At 37.8% G+C, this 17,851-nt stretch overlaps 1 protein-coding gene across 1 annotated transcript; it reads left to right on the top strand.

Annotated features, from left to right (window-relative positions):
• Positions 1 to 434: 434 nt before the first annotated feature.
• On the top strand, positions 435 to 15,994 carry gucy1b1 (guanylate cyclase 1 soluble subunit beta 1; the record flags this gene model as incomplete). Its single annotated transcript, XM_083909357.1, has 13 exons — positions 435 to 455; positions 667 to 740; positions 3,499 to 3,599; positions 3,732 to 3,850; positions 5,027 to 5,224; positions 6,269 to 6,499; positions 6,676 to 6,792; positions 7,353 to 7,486; positions 9,267 to 9,464; positions 11,732 to 11,969; positions 13,461 to 13,601; positions 15,539 to 15,693; positions 15,847 to 15,994. 13 exons carry the CDS (start codon positions 435 to 437, stop codon positions 15,992 to 15,994), a joined length of 1,875 nt encoding a protein of 624 aa, XP_083765483.1.
• Between the last annotated feature and the right edge of the window lie 1,857 nt (positions 15,995 to 17,851).

Genomic DNA, 17,851 nt, shown 5'->3' with positions numbered 1-17,851 from the left:
TAGTTTTACTTACAATTTAAATGCCATATTCTGAGAAAATTGAGATATCATATGCTTAAAAAGCGTCAAATTGCATGTAAACAACTTAATAGAGCAACTGTTATAGTGTCACTTATACTGTGTGTTGTAAAGTTCACAGAACAAGCTCCAAATACAGAAACCACAGTTTGTGCCTGTGCAAATTTCACGTCCACGGGCATCACTGTGACAACGACAGCCTCGTCCTGATTGGTCAGTACGTGCTTACGTACGAGCAACGCTGCTCTGCTATTGGCCAGACCCGCTGTCAGTCAGTGGCTGAGGGAAACCGGGGGGGAGGGAGGGAGAAGTGGACGCAGAAACACTCCGCAGCATCCGTGTCAAAAACGATGAAGGTTGTGTCACATGCGACGGTTTTTGCTTGAAAATACGGCAAAGGCAGAGCGGCTGTCACCATGGTAGGTAACACGGGCTTTGTTTGTGTGTTAAAATGTCGGAAATTTGTAACGCAACGCGACGCATTTGACGTTTAGACCAATGTAACGTAGACAGTATTTTGTGTACAGTGTAATATGTCCTAACAGGTGATGTCAAATCTGCATAAGGATGGAATATTTTATTTTATTTTTATTATCATGGAATAATACTCACGTTGTTCGTGTTTTCCTTCTCCAAAAAAATGCACAGTATGGATTTGTGAATCACGCCTTGGAGCTCCTCGTTTTGAGGAATTATGGCCCGGAAGTGTGGGAAGACATCAAGTGAGTTTTGGTGGATCATGTGTTTACTACATCGATAATGTTGGTTTGATATCAAAGAGGTTAGAATGAGCACAAGCAGACAGCAACAACAACAACAACAAGAGGGAAACACAGTCAGGCCTGTTATAAGCAGCAGCAGCAGCAGCAGCAGCTCATTCACTCACACTTGTGTGTTGTTGTCAGCTGTAACAGACATTTACCTTGTACTGTAATCATTAACCTCCGTCCTCTGCATAAGTTTCTGTAGGACCTTTAATAAAAAACGGTCCTACAGAAACTTTTACCTAATATATTTACTGATGTATGAACTAATCACATCCTACTAAGAAGTAAAGTGGAAATAAGTAAAAGTACGTGTGCAGAAAGGGTGATTTGTGATGTGTAATTTACATTTAATCAATGAATCGTTACGGCCCTAAATTAATGCAGTATGATTTTCTCCAGTTCACAATATAAGATACTTTAATGTAACATTCATGTAAAACAATGAGATATTACAGATCTAATTGCTTTGAATATTAAAAGTGTTACTGTTTTGCAAGAGTTCATTTCATTTCAGGGCTTTACTGTCATAATGTAGCTTTTCTGACAACACTAGAGGTGCATCTAAAATCCCAAAGGCAGCTAACAGTAGTATAGTTTAGTATAGTATAGTATAATATAGTATAGTCAGTATAGTATAGTATTATATAGATAGTATAGTTTACTAATAATATAGTACAGTTTAGTATAGTACAGTACAGTATAGTTTAGTATAGTGTAGTATAGTCAGTATAGTATTATATAGATAGTATAGTTTACTAATAATATAGTACAGTTTAGTATAGTACAGCACAGTATAGTTTAGTATAGTGTAGTATAGTATAGTCAGTATAGTATTATATAGATAGTATAGTTTACTAATAATATAGTACAGTTTAGTATTGTACAGCACAGTATAGTTTAGTATAGTGTAGTATAGTATAGTTAACTATAGTATAGTCAGTATAGAATTATATAGATAGTATAGTTTACTAATAATATAGTTTAGTATAGTACAGTACAGTATAGTGTAGTTTAGTATAATATAGTATAGTATAGTTTAGTTAAGTATAGTATAGATAGTATAGTTTAGTTATAGTATAGTATAGTATAGTATAGTTTAGTGTAGTATAGTATAGCTTAGCATAGTGTAGTGTAGTTTAGTATAATATAGTATAGTTTAGTTTTGCATAGTATAGTTTAGTTAAGTATAGTATAGATACTATAGTTAAGTCATAGCATAGTATAGTTTGGTATAGTTTAGTATAGTGTAGTATAGTGTAGTGCAGTATAGTATACTAAAGTGTAGTGTAGTATACTATAGATTAGTAACGTAAAGTATAGTGTAGTGTAGTGTAGTATGGTATAGTTTGGTTTTGTATAGTTTAGTGTAGTATAGTAGTGTCATGTAGTATAGTATAGTATAGCATAGTAAAGTGTCATGTAGTATAGTATGGTATAGTATAGTGTAGTATAGTATAGTTTAGTAAAGTATAGTGTCGTGTAGTATAATATAGTATGGTGTAGTGTAGTATAGTATAGTGTAGTATAGTATAGTATAGTGTAGTACAGTACTTAAGAATACTTGAGTAAATTGATAAATTGGTTTGTAATATTGTCACAGTTCATTCTTGTTTGATCGTTTTGACCTAAAGCAGAGGATGATGTGTTCCCAACAAATAAGAAAAACACTTTATTTTTATCTGGAAACACAATGTCACAAAACTGAAACCAGGAATATTTCCGTAGCTAATGGAAAGTTAGCTTTTTTGAGATATTGTGGGAAGAAATGCAGTGTGTATCATTTCGAGGGAGATTGTGGCACATCACAGTCCAACAAACACTACAAAAAATAAATAAAATAAATCCCCAGATTACAACATCTAAAATGTGTAATCTGGGGTCAGTTACAATTTATACAATTCCATCATTTGTCAAATGTTAACAAGTCATTTTTTTTCACCATGTGAAAACATTTGGCTCCATCAAAGTTTATTTTTCATCTGCTTTTCATCTTGAACTGCCCTGGACTTGACCCTGACTAAAAAAGAAAGCAGGAAAAACCCGCAGCAGCTGCCTTGTGTAAATGTTTTCAAAGTGGCCATTTTTTTTTCCAGCCACCACAGAGAGAGAGAGAGGGGAAAAAAAATCCTGCCATGCAGCATCTGCAAACATAACTCATCGTTACTTAACAAACTGTTTATCATGTCAGCTCGGTTTTCTTTCAGACCTCATGAATGCAGTGATTTGAAATCTAATTCTTATTTTCTTTCCAGAGCCTTGCAAGGCTTGGCTTGTTTTTCCAGCTGTTATCGGTTCATAAAATTCCCTTTTTTCAGTCAGTTAATTAATCTCTATTATCTCAGTAAAACAACAACAATCAGAGCCTCATTAAGATCTCAAGCATTTTTTTAGAATAAATTGGATTGTCGGGTGTATTAATAGCAATCTGTGCTTGCAGCGCTTGACAGGATCTGGAGCAGATTAAAAAAAAAAAGACAAAGATTTTACTTGTTTCACAAAACCACACAACTATGTAATATGGAAACTGTGTTAATGTAAAATACATCAAGGTCGTCCACAAACACAACAGCTGTTACTAACTTGTTCTTGTAAAACTGAAGGACCTCTTTAAATCAAGCAACAACAACAACACAACAGTGATTCCAAAATGGCCTCCGCAGTGACACTGACTGTTTGCACTTGGCTCTTGAGTAACAGCTTGACTTTTTTTCAGGAGGGAGGCTCAGCTCGATATCGAGGGCCAGTTCCTGGTTCGAATCATATACGAGGACGCCAAAACGTACGACCTAGTAGCGGCTGCGAGTAAAGTTCTCAGTAAGTGACAGAGTTTTTTTGTTTTCAATTATTGCAAATTTAATGAAATACAATAAAATGGAGACTCATGACGCATTTACCAACTGTATGGTGAGCTGAGAGATTAAAAAAAGGCTTTGTTGTGTATTTCAGAGATTGACGCGGGAGACATCTTGCAGCTGTTTGGGAAGATGTTTTTCGAATTCTGTCAAGAATCAGGGTATGACACCATCTTGCGAGTGCTGGGATCGAATGTCCGTGAGTTCCTGCAGGTAGGTGGTACTCTCTCCTCTCTGCTGAATGGAAATAGTGACTATAGTCATTTATAAAACTCTGGGTTGGACTGACGTAGGAGCCAATGGGAGCTGAGCTCCTACATATGTGGAGGTTACGAAAATCGAAAACCGAAAATTGTATTATTATTATTATGTTATTCTAACCACAAATAATGCAGTTTTCAGTGTAAATAGTATCATTTAAATAAAGGCGATAAACTGGCTGACGGAAGCATGATTTACAACAGAACACACACAATGTCGCTCAACTGCACTTCTTCACCGAGCCACTGTGGTGCGCTGTAGAATAATATGACCTATGACCACTGTGCGCCACTGTGGTCTATTTTGTGTGCTAAAAGGAGGCTTTTAGTGACGACTAAATTCTTTTGTTTGCTTTTTTATTTAAGATATTTTATTTGATTGATGAATTATTAGCTGTTCTTGTTTAACTTGTTATTGGGATGTTGGTTCTTTAAACATGTTTAAAGGCGCCATATGTAAGAATGGGGCCAAAAACGGTTAGTACACTCAAATTCAAAATACCGAGGTCTTTCAGGTTTCGTTTTCTCCGGCCAGTGTAGCTCAGACGTAACTGGCAACCCGTGGTTGCTCGGCAGCTGAGACTCTGCTGACTGCAATGATTGGTTGGCGGCGGTAGGTGGCGCCACATGCCAAAACACAATTTGCAGTCCGCAATATATTTTTTTTAATGCAAATATTTTGGCTGTACTGTTGTTGTTGGTGAGTTCAGTTTGTTATATGAACATTATTCCTGAGTCTCTGTGACATATTAGGAGGATTTTATGGCCAGTTGCTTTAGATTTATTACAAAATGCACCTTTAATATGCATTGACTTTAATGTCAATAAAGCATTTTGAAATCTAAAAATAAAATGTTGAATAGGTTTTAATTGTAGGATCCAGAGTGTTTGTTGCTTGACACATAGACCTCAAAGGAAACAACATAAGTCAGAATATATAATAATTTAATGCTTCAATTTAAAAAAAAAAAAAATTTCATTGTTGTTCAATCTGTGTCTGACAAGTCCTTCCATGTTTAATGTATCCTGTACAGCATTATCGTCTAACTTATTATACTTCAATCAGGATTTAATTAAACGTGTTGTGATCGAGCGTTGCATAATTTATCTCCGATCTACATTTTATTAGAACTTGGACGCTCTACACGACCACCTGGGTACCATTTATCCCGGAATGAGAGCTCCCTCATTCCGCTGCACTGACGCCGAGAAGGGAACCAATCTGATACTTCACTACTACTCGGAGAGAGAAGGCCTGCAAGACATTGTGATTGGCATCATTAAAACCGTCGCTCAACAAATCCACGGAACGGAGATAGAGATGAAGGTGCCCGCAACGCTGTTTTCACTCCCGTTTCATACACAGTGAACTCACAGCTTTAATAGCTCTCTGCTGCTGCTGCTGCTGCTGGTCGTGATGAATGAAGATGACTTTACATATTTTCCCCCCTCTCCCCCCCCCTAGTTCCTCTCTAATTCATCGCACAAGATTAAATGAAGCCTTATAGTGCTTTTGTGTCAGAATGTAACAGATTGTGTCTTGGAATATAATTGAAGGGGTTTTAATGTAGAGATTAAACAACAACAACAACAAAATCCCACAATATCCAAACCAGGAGCAGAGCAGCGATGTGACAACTGCAGTTTAGCAGCTACTTTTTGGCAAATGTCTGTGAGTCAGAGGATATTTTTAGATCCAAGTTATAGAGTCTCGAGCTTTGAGATGTCGGGAGACGTTTGTGGAGTTTGTGCTTTTAATTTAAAGTGTTGAATTTAAACTGGTCCTTTTCTTGTTTTGCTCGATCGTTTGATTTATAGCTGACAAATATAAACTATTACTACTACTGTAAACTATTGCAGGTATTTTTATTTGCATGTTGATGTTCAATACCTGCAGTTTTGTTATTCTCCTTAGACGTCTACTGTACTTCAGTACTCTGGAGCTTTCCCTACGTTTCGTGAGCGAGTGACATTTCTTCCCGAACACTAATCAAATTGTACAGACAGGCTAATATTTTTCAGAAATTGTGTGTGTAATGAAAGCACAGAAAATGGCAGACGCTCCAAATGTGACACCCAATTTCTGGAAATATTAGCCACTGTTGCTGTGGCAACAGGGTGCAGAGACGGCGGCTTGACGTCAGCATGCCTTATGCCCATAAACCCACGGAATAATGACATTTTCTAATTTTAGAATAAGAGACAAGAGATTAATAATAACAACGATGATAATAGGAATGGAATATTATTCATGGCGCCAATATTCTAAAGGTTTAATATTTTTTAAAATATTTTTGCTTGTGCCACAATATAGGCACTGCAAATAATGTAATTATTTGATTAGTGACATGGCTCCGTCTAATCCATGCAGATGATCCAGCCGAAAAGTGAGGAGTGCGATCACATCAAGTTCCTCATCGAGGAGAAGGATTCAGAGGAGGAGGCGTTCTACGAGGACCTGGACGGCTTTGAGGAGAACGGCACGCAGGAGACTCGGATCAGTCCGTACACGTTCTGCAAGGCCTTCCCGTTCCACCTCATGTTCGACAAGGACCTGATGCTCACACAGTGCGGGAACGCCATTTATCGAGTCCTGCCGCAGGTGCACATTCACACCGCGCTTACGCCGTAAATCTGATTTACACGCGTTCTTAAATATACCTCAGTGGGATCTCTATGTTTGGAGATGAATAAAGTAATGGGCAGCCCTGAATGCGTCAGTAATTGACTCAATTACAACAATTTCTAATATGCATATTTTGTTATTGTATTCCCCAGCTTCACCCTGGTACCTGTATCCTGCCGTCGGTCTTCTCGTTGGTCCGTCCTCACATCGACTTCAGTTTTCACGGCATCCTCTCCCACATCAACACTGTCTTTGTTCTGCGAAGCAAGGTACACCGTATCATGACATACACTTGTCAGTTGATCACATCGGTCCTATTTTTATCTTCCATGAGGCACAAAGCACTAAAACAGACCCAAGTCTAAATGATCAAAACATTGCTTTTGATGCACATAGTCTTATTTTTTCATATTGATGAGCTTAGCGATCTTTTTATAAGCGCCATAATGTTTTGATTTTGTGGCTCCCATCAACATTGCTAATGGGGATGAAATTGCTTAAGCGAGCATGTGAAAATTAATCAAAGAAATTAATATCTGAAATTCAGTGTTGATGTTTATGCATGACACACTGAGGGTGAGGGTCTAAAATATGCAGTAATAAGCAAATATCTCGCAAGTTACTCAGGCGCAATAAATAATTATTAGCTGAAATACCTTTTGAGAAGACTTGTATGAAGCCTTGTTAGGATGCTACAAAAAAAAAACACTTACAGCCCAAAACAAAAATATAGAAAATATCGAGGATGCTGAACATGTTCCCAGTTTTGAGGCAGATTTAGAGGAGAACAGATCATGAAATATTCATAAATGTGATATAATCCTGACAGGAGGGCCTGCTGAATGTGGAGACTGTAGAGAATGAGGACGAGCTGACGGGAGTGGAGATCAGCTGCCTGAGACTGAAAGGACAGATGATTTACTTGCCAGAGGCAGAGAACATCCTTTTCCTTTGCTCACCCAGGTAAAGCCGCAGTGCACTCTGTCCCGATGGAAGCACACACACTGAATGTACAACGCATACCAAAAACAGAATGGGAACACTCAACATTTCAGACGAAAATAAAAAAATCCTGAAATGAAGGTTAGGGGTAACTTTATTCATCTTTGTGGGGAAATTCAGAAGTCCAGAATGGGGGGGGCAGAAAACATGCACGTCTAAATCACACTATCGTTCAAAGATTTGGGGTCACTTAGAAATGTCCTTATTTTTGAAGGAAAAGCTCTTTTTTTTCAACGAACATAACATTAAATGAATCAGAAATACACTCTATACATTTTTAATGTGGTAAATGACTATTCTAGCTGCAAACGTCTGGTTTTAATGGAACATGTACATAGGTGTATAGAGGCCCATTTCCAGTGTTCTAATGGTACATTGTGTTTGCTAATCGCGTTAGAAGGCTATTGGATGATTAGAAAACCCTTGAAAACCCTTGTGCAATTATATTAAGCACAGCTGAAAACAGTATTGCTGGTTCTTTGACAAAAGCAAAGTTTGAAGGGCAAAATTAGACTATTCATTTTGCAAAGTGTGACTTTTAATGGAAGGCACAAAAAAATTGCATAGGTGACCCCAAACCTTTGAACAGTGGTGTATAATGCTGTATTTTCCCCCTTATTTTGAAATAGTATTGGCCTTTTATTGTCCAAAATAGTGAATTACATAAAAAGGGACCTCTTTCTTCAGGAAAGAGTTTTTCAAGGGTTCTTGGTAACACTAATGGTTCCAGTAAGAACCATTTTGATTCCTTCCAAAAGGGTTCCAGGTGGAGCCTTTATAAAAAGGTTCTACCTGGAGCCAAACAGGGTTCTCCTATGAGGACAAGCCGAATAACCTTATATGGTTCTACTTAGCACTTTTATTTCTAAGAGTGTAGGTTTCATTGTAAGTAAAACATATCACCCGTCTTATATTTTCACGTAATAAGTGGGTCTCATTGTGATATAATTGGTGGTGTGCCTGATCTCTGCATTTGGGCACGAGCGAGTTAACGCCTGTGGCGTCAAGCTTAAGCACCGCAAGTTGTGCTAAATGTTAGTTGGAAAACATTGTTGCTTTTAAATTATAGATAATTAAAATACACTTGCTGATTTCTTTTAGTTGCCTGACATATACAGAAAGTGATAAGAGTGAAAGAAAACTCTTTCTTCGCCCTGCAATGCTGACGCGTTCACAGTCTCCGTAAAGGGCAATGTGGACATTTATTGAATTCAGCAGCAGCAATTAAGATAAAATATATTTAGCGTTTTTGCTTTCAGGAAATAAATATACAGTAAGAGCAAGAGAAGCCACATGACGAAGAGACAAGAAGGCCTGGTAATTACATTGGTTCTTCTGTGGTGACCTTCATTAGCTTCTGTGGCCTTTTTATAACCAATAAGGCTTTTCGAGTGAAGTATCTGACGCACGAGAGCAGGGCTTAAGAGATCTTGTGCTCGCACATGCCAAAACACATGCGGAGGACCAAGATCATGTGTTTGGACAAAAGGGTAGAAATGAAAGCGTCTGACCTCACATCAGGAGAGGAACATTTATCTGTAAGTGGTCAGCTCAACCCCAAGAGGAAGATGGTGATCTCACTGCAGGTGGTTCATACTTAAAGCTCTGTTTAATTACTGCTCTATCTTGATGTGAGCGAGAGCACAGACACAAATCAGACAAATGAACCGTCCCTTGCAGCAGTCATGAAAAAGCGCTTCAACTCCCACTGTTTTCGCTGTTCTCTATTTTCCTATTTTAGCGTCATGAACCTGGACGATCTCACGCGGAGGGGGCTTTACCTGAGCGACATCCCGCTGCACGACGCCACGCGTGACCTGGTGCTGCTGGGCGAGCAGTTCCGCGAGGAGTACAAGCTGACCCAGGAGCTGGAGATCTTGACGGATCGTCTGCAGCACACGCTGCGGGCCCTGGAGGACGAGAAGAAAAAAACAGACAGGTTTGATGTTTGCCTTCAACTGCGACTCCAGTCTTTAGTAAAGTGATGTCAAACAGATGTGACCGTCAGATCTTCCAGCATACAGTATATTTCACCAACCCTCAGCAGTGTAACCTGACCCATCCTCAGTGTTTGGCCTTGTTATCCTTGAAAATAAGCTACTTTATGAAATCTCATAAAAGCTTGCATAATTGTATGCATGACCTGTAGTGCATTCAACCAAATTTAATTTTCCATGAGAAATTAGTTGGAGACACATACAATAATAACAAAAATCGAACAAAATCATAATTTAAACTGTTCTAAAGTGATAAAGACTCATGCACATGTTTTATTTCCTCTTCCTTTTATTCATGTTTGTACCTGAGTGCACACACACTGTTTATATAGAAAACAGGAACAGATTAATAGAAGAACAAACCCAACAAAACAGAACATAAAACATTAAATGCACAAGAACAAAATCAAAACAACATCATAATACAAAAGAGATCCATAAGCGATAAAGGCCTAGACATAATTCAACCGCTCCTCAAACTAACCCCCAAGAAAGGAAAACAAATGCTGCAACATGGCCGATTTGCAGGAAGTGAAACCTTGAGGCTGTTTTCGCCGGAGTTTGTCTGTCTGTTAGCAACATAACTTGAAAAGTCACAGACAGATTTGGATGAAATCTTTGAAGAAATGTCCGCAATGGGACCAGGAATAAGTGATTATATATTGGACGTGATCTGTAGACGCTATCACTATTTTTATCGCTATTTTGTGGCGGGGCTGAGCTGCCTTGGCGGAGGTCTGCTGCGCTCTCCGAGTGCTTTTCTAGTTAGCTTATCAGATGGTTTTAAGGGGCTAATATTAAACAAGTAAAATATGTAGGTGAGAGAGATTATGTACTGTCTTTTAAACCAACCCTATCGTCAAATAGCAATTTTTTAGCAGTGTTAATGAACCTCACCCTCTATCAATTCTATATAACTACAGTATATGCCACAGCCTCATAATTATCCCTGTTAACTCTCTGTGTAATAATGGTGATGTTTTCATTTTATTTTGTGTCAAATCCCCTGCGGTTATTTTGAAACTTTTTGACAGTAGGACCACCTATGGTCAGCAGCAGCTCTTGATAAACCCACATTGATATTTTCGCCTGAGCCACTCTCCTCTCTCTTCTGTTCCTGTTATGGTGAGGACCCTCAAATAGTTTTGACTGTGGCTTTCAGAAAAAAAGGGCCCGTCATAGTAATTTGGCACAGCAGTGGGTGACAGCTGGAGAGGAGCATGGAGGTGGTGGACCATCGCGGTCTTTATTTAAAAACTGCTGTAGCTGTCCCCGGGTCTTCTCATAGGAGACGACATTCACTCTCCAAATGGATCGCTGCATTATTATTCTCACCGTTCTCTGATCTCCGAGCGCCTGAGACTCCCAGCATTGATTAGAATTCACTTCAGCTTCTCTCTAAATATTGCTTTGCTTTGCTATTAACTGTTGCTTTGCTGTCATCGCATTTCCAGAGATTTACAACAAAAATGTTTTCTAAGGCTATTTTTGCCACTGTGAACATAATAACCCTTAGTGCTCACACGGCACAGAGCTGTGCCGCAGGTGCACCCGTGGTTATTTGTCGCGGTAATAATACACGACTCCTTATATGGACATCCCGGGGGTGTGTGTTTATAGGTCACATATTCAGACTTTTTAGTAGTGATATAAAGTAGCAATAATTGTCCAGAAGTTACAAATAGAGCGTTCCAAATTTCACAAATTCAAACATTTTGCTGAGGTGTGTTTGTGAAAATGAAATAGTTTTCTGAAAAAAGGATAGAAGACACTCTATATCGCACCAGTAATGGAAAAAAGTAGCCAAAATGCTCTGTGTTTTAAGGGTTAAAAGGAATTACTTTTATGTCTGTTGCTTGTTAAAAGGTACACAAGTATAGTAGTATAGTATATACTATACTAGTATAGTATAGTAGTATAGTATATACTACATAGTATAGTATAGTATAGTTTTCTCTTCTGTCTAATATCAATATCTACATTTCTGTGTGTACCATGTGCCTCAAATTATGAAGCATCGTTGAAGGTATTTTGCTTTTAGCAGGCAGCCATGATCTAACCAGTTACCATAGAAACACCACCCTCCCATTTGAGAGCAGCTTGCATGGCAAAATGACCAAGAGGTGGTGGGTGAGCGTGTAAAATGCCAGTCCAAAGCACGGACTTCAGTTTGTTAGTCTCAATGCATTTGTCTTTTTCCTTTTTTTAGGTTGCTCTATTCCGTTCTGCCGCCATCCGTTGCCAACGAGCTGCGTCACAAGCGGCCCGTGCCGGCGAAGCGCTACGAAAACGTGACCGTCCTCTTCAGCGGCATCGTGGGCTTCAACGTCTTCTGCAGCAAGCACGCCTCAGCCGAGGGAGCCATCAAGATAGTCAACCTGCTCAATGATGTTTACACACGCTTCGACATCTTGACAGACTCTCGCAAGAACCCTTATGTATACAAGGTGGGAAAGCAGGAATTGTGCCGTGACAGTGTATCACATACAGTGCTCTGCAAAGGTCCCAGGCCTCCATTAGATTTGTTGGTTTAGCAATGCTTTTATGACCGTACAGTACCATTAAGTCTCAATCATTTTGTTTAACACGTCTTGAAAGTACAGGAAACAGGTGTGCAGTTTTAAAATAACAATAGTTTTTGCTTCTACGGGTTACAGTGTTAAAGTATTTAGTGTGATTTAGCCTTACGTTTGAACAATAGACCTTCTCTTAAACCTTAATTTATGTTACTGGGAAAAACCTGTTTGTCCGACAATTGCATGTCGACAAAAAGGTTTATTTATTCAACACATACACTACACTCTTAGAAATAAAAGTGCTAAGTAGAACCACATAAGGTTCTTCGGCTTGTCCTCATAGGAGAACCCTTTTTGAGGGTTCTACCAAGAACCCTTTTAAAACCCTTTATTCAGGAAAGGGGTTTAAAAGGGTTCTCTGGATCAGAATGGTTCTTACTGGAACCAAACTGTTTTCAGCTGTGCTAACATCATTGCACAAGCGTATTCAAGGGTTTTCTAATCATCCAATAGCCTTCTAACACGATTAGCAAACACAATGTACCATTAGAACACTGGAAATGGGCCTCTATACACCTATGTACATATTCCATTAAAAACCAGACGTTTGCAGCTAGAATAGTGGTTTACCACATTAACAATGCATAGAGTGTATTTCTGATTAATTTAATGTTATATTCTTTGAAAAACAGTGCTTTTCCTTAAAAAATAAGGACATTTCTAAGTGACCTCAAACTTTTGAACTCTAGTGTACATATGTGTTGAACTCATTGACAGCTTGGTAAAATGTAAGACCAATTTTCAGTTCCCTCAGACTTTTGCACTGTGTATTTGTGAATATGTCTCTTAATTAACAGGCAGAAAGGGGTTCTTAAATTATTTCTGTTGACTGCTTTAAACGTCGACTCTTTACGTACGTACTGTCCCGTGTTAAATTATGTTACACAATTATGCTCATACAAGCCAGTAAGAGGGGATTTATTTGAATTGACTTGAGTTTTTCGCTGTAAGAAGAGCAGAGCCACATTGTAAACATGGTGTAGTTTTACAGAGAGGGACTGCATCAGTTTATAGGCCTCGTGCAGCAGATTTACACACCGGGCTTTCAGACAAGAATGCACTTTAAGAAGTCAAACAGACCACGGCACTTCCAAGGGGATCGGCTTCAGGCACTGGGTCACCAAAAGCAGTAATATTTACTCTAAAAGCTGAATGGCTTGGTGGTCCGTGGTTTTTAAGCAGCGCTCAAAGAGGCCCTGAACATCTTAAAGCTGATGTAAGTGTTTAAGTGTTTATCTCGGGGTGTTTCTGGTTATTTTTAGCAGCAAGGTGCATAGGGTTTTTTACATTAAAGCAAAAAAAAATAAGAACAAAGTTCTTGATGATCTCATTCATGTGACAAAAAAATCTGTTCTTATTCAGGTGGAAACCGTGGGTGATAAGTACATGACGGTGAGCGGCTTGCCAGAGCCATGCACACACCACGCCAAGTCCATCTGCCACCTCGCTCTGGATATGCTGGAGATTGCCGGACAAGTCAAAGTGGATAATGAACCAGTGCAGGTGTGATATGAACCCAATACTTCAGAGAATGTTCCCTCGATATATGCAGAATATATATATATATATATATATATATATATATGTTGTGCATATATCAAGCCACATTCTGCATTAATTAATTTACTAAATCAAAGGAGGATCATGTTTCAAATAAGGTGCTGTTGATGCTGGAGATAGATTGAAGCACTGGTTTAGCAAAAGAGGATTAAGGGAAAAAAATGCATTCAAACAGAAACATATGCAGGAACTGAGGCAAGAAAAAGGATTAAAGTGAGACAAGTTGAAGAACCTGTGTAATTTTCCATCCACTGTTAATTCTGATATGATAATCACAATTTTATATCCCTGTTGTGCACAGTTGGTGTTCTGTATATTAGCCTTTTTAAAACAACGCATCTGTTCATTTGGCAGAGATATGTTTGTGCTGTCTTTGTGCTTTTGGATAAATACACGGTCTATCTCATACGACCAGCTCTCCAGCTTTGGGCCTTTTTTTGTTTTGTTTTTTTTGGCTGATTGATTTCTGAAAAGCCTCATCTGTGCATCTGGACATATTTCCGCAGCGAAGTAATGATACACAGTCAAAAGTTGGAGAAAAAACAGCCGACTTTTGTTTAACCGACTGCTGGAGATTGTTATTGTATCATTGACTGTTGAGACCTATCTTTGGAAAATCACATCAGCTTAACAAAAGGCTGTTTATTTTGGGACATGGCACAGGCTGGAGAGGAGACCAGTTAAATAGCAAAAACAGACTCAAATCATCTCACGATCCAGAGGCTAAAAATAGATACTCATTTGTGCGAGACACTTCAACCATCTTCATGGTCTGAAGACATTAAGCTCTGAAGTGCCGATGTGTCTGATTGTAAATATTAGTCTGTAGATTGCCTGCAGCTACTTCTGGAATTGCTAGTTTATTGCCAACCCCAAAACCTAAAAAAGAAGATTATTTTGTGCGCACAGCGATTTCTGGCAAAATTAATCTTTTATCCACCCACGAAATGTAACACCTCTTCAGTTTCAGTATCTTTAAGATTTTGCGCCGGCACACCGAGAGCAGCGCTTAGCCGATAGCTGCAGGCATTTTCTCTCGCTCTCTGTGGACCGCACATCATTAACGTAGTCATTTATTTAACATTTACAAAGGTTTAATTAAATGCTAAAATTGCATTTTGTTGTTTGCTGTGGTGTGAAACAGATAAATCAGTGATACTTTACTGTAGATTATCACAGTGGGAATCCTGAACTTAATGTTTAAATTAAAATTTTGACAGGAAGGATGGAAATCATTGACAGTATCTAATATGATTTTCCTAAACAGCAGAATAACAGCAATATACATATATATATATATATATATATGTGTATATACATATATGTATAGATGTGTATACATATATATATACACACACATGTGTGTATATATATATATATATATATATATATACACATATATGTATATATATATATATATATATATATATATATATATTTATATATATGCATATACACACTAAGAAATCAAAGTACAAGACTGCACCAAAGGTACAAATTCTTAATCGCTCCAGTTGTACCCTATCAGGGTACAAGCACTGTACCTTTAAAATTTGCAACAGCATTTGTACCTTATATTTGTATGTATATAAATATACATACATACATATATATATACTTATATATATATATACACATACATATATATATAAATATATATATATATACATACATACATACATATATATATGCATATATATGTACATACATATTTTAGCAACAAAGGCAATTGGATGTGAACTTTATTAAGAATGTCGACTTGCCTATATCTACATTCTTGAAGAATCTTAAATGACTGTTTATTGCAGTCATTATTAACATTGACTCACCCCCTTTATTGGCATTGAGTTCCCCTTTGTTTTCCCTCCCCTTCTCTCCAGATTACTATCGGCATCCACACCGGAGAGGTGGTGACCGGAGTGATTGGACAGAGGATGCCCAGATATTGCCTTTTTGGGAACACAGTCAACCTTACGAGTCGCACTGAAACTACTGGGGACAAGGGGAAAATAAACGTCTCAGAATATACTTATCGGTAAGTCATGCCATGTTTTAGACTAAGATTTACAACTTCAATTGAACATTTTGTAAATGCAGCTGTCTGGAACTGCAAATAATAGATATGAAGAAGTTAAGTATATAATGTCCATGGACAGAAATATATCTCTGTGTTGATGTTGTACTCCAGGTGTTTGCAGTCCGCTGAGAACGCCGACCCTCAGTTTCATCTGGAGTACCGCGGACCCATCACCATGAAAGGAAAGAAGGATCCAATGAAGGTGTGGTTTTTGTCCAGGAAACCCACAGACACAGAGCCCACCGCGGTTAAAGCTTAACTCTCCAGCGCTACACCATCGTGAGTGTCGTCTAATGTTTGGGTTGAGGTTAGAATGACATTGATGCAGATATTTTTTAGTATCATGAACCATTTCTTTTTTAAGATGTGTCCCTGCTTGACCATTATCCGTATTATCTTGACCTCACTGTATTTATGTCCACAGTATTTAGTTCACTTAAGTTTAATTTCGGAGAAAAAAAAACGAACTTGTCTTATAAGTGTTTTGATAAGCAAAGACAGCATTTCTCGTCACTTTAATGTTGTCGTTGCTACTTTTTCCACATCGTGCCATAAATAATCATTTCAATCTAGATAAAAAAAAAAAGATAATGAATTATTGTCATTTTCACTTCAAGAGTAGCATTAATAAATCCTTCATTTAAAAATGAAAGATTGAACAACAGAGTTATACACATGCATTTTCCTCCCTGATAACATAGATATCAGGACCATAAAAAAGAAGTTGCATAAGTGTAGTTTTTATATAGATTATGACTGATTTTTGCTTTTATTTAGATTTGTATGTTGAAATTCAAGATGTAATTCATGTTAAGCTATTTTTATAAGTCACAAACGATACAGCGTTATCTCGTTATCTTATCTATCTATCGCCGACTCGTGAAAAGTTGTCACATCAATGAAAAATATGCGCTACTTACTACTTTATTTAATATATTTATTTCACCTCCCGACTTATAGCACATTCACTTTTTTATCGTAATCTATGACGTAATATAGGGTACTCTTTTCAATTTAGCTCTATGTTGTTGACGTATTATTAAAATAACTACATATTTATTGTTCACATCCTGTTGCGCTGTATTTATTTTGTCTCTCTATAGTTCTAATGATCACATTTAGGGAGAAATAAAAATCTCATTGTGGATGAAACTACTGTAGAAGAGAAGCCTTTGTGTATTCGGTGTGTTTTATGTGTTAATTATTAAATCCACGTGGACATGTGCTGTACTTCTTCACAACATTCTTTTTCTAAATTCACTATCGTCACTACCCTCTTGTAAGAAATCCAGCTTCTTGTGCAAGAATCACACCAGGTGCCTCATGTTCTGTCTGTGGTTGTAAGACATGACTGTTCCAGTAAAGTTTTATGTTGAGAGGTTAACTAATAAAATATATTATTGAGAAGTGTTGGTTCTTATTTATTCATCTTTTCATTGTAAACATTTGCCTTTTCATTTTCAGTCCGCACAATGATGCTCCTCCAATAACAATAAAGTTCACAGATGGAGAGGAAAATGGTCTGATCTTGAATGCTTTGTAAAGTGTACCCTCTAGTGGCCAAAAAGAGAACTGCACATGGCTGCCCTGTGGTGTTGTCCAACCTAATAGTTTATGTTTGTGTGAGATTATATATTGCCATAAACATGTCATAATTCCTAATGTTTTCCTAATAACATATACTTAAGTTAACTTAATTATTTATAGACTGTTGACCTTTGGCACTACTTGGTGCGACCTAGACTGTGCACCGTTTAAATGACACACATCATCTATTATCTTTAAGGCAGTAAAGATTTTTATCAAGCGCAATTACTGTCATCAAAGTGTCCAATCTGTCCCAAGTTCATTCAGCAGCACGATAATGAGAGCACATGCAGCTATAAAGAATTATCTACGGAGATAAAAAAAAAAGAAAGAACTTTGTGAACGACTTATGTTCCCTCAGAGATCTGACCTCAACATCATTATTCTGGGTGAACATGAAGACACAGAAGTCACTGAGATGGAAGACATCAAGACAGAGGACAACGAAGCAGATTGTAGTAGGACAAAGGTGTAAGAAAAAGACAGAAAGCACTGATAAGACACTGACACAGAAGACATTAGGACATAG

Source organism: Microchirus variegatus (genome assembly GCF_963457635.1).
Source record: "Microchirus variegatus genome assembly, chromosome: 23".
Taxonomy (NCBI): domain Eukaryota; kingdom Metazoa; phylum Chordata; class Actinopteri; order Pleuronectiformes; family Soleidae; genus Microchirus; species Microchirus variegatus.
The sequence above is the reverse complement of the archived record's forward strand: the minus strand, read 5'-3'. Positions and strand labels throughout refer to the sequence as shown.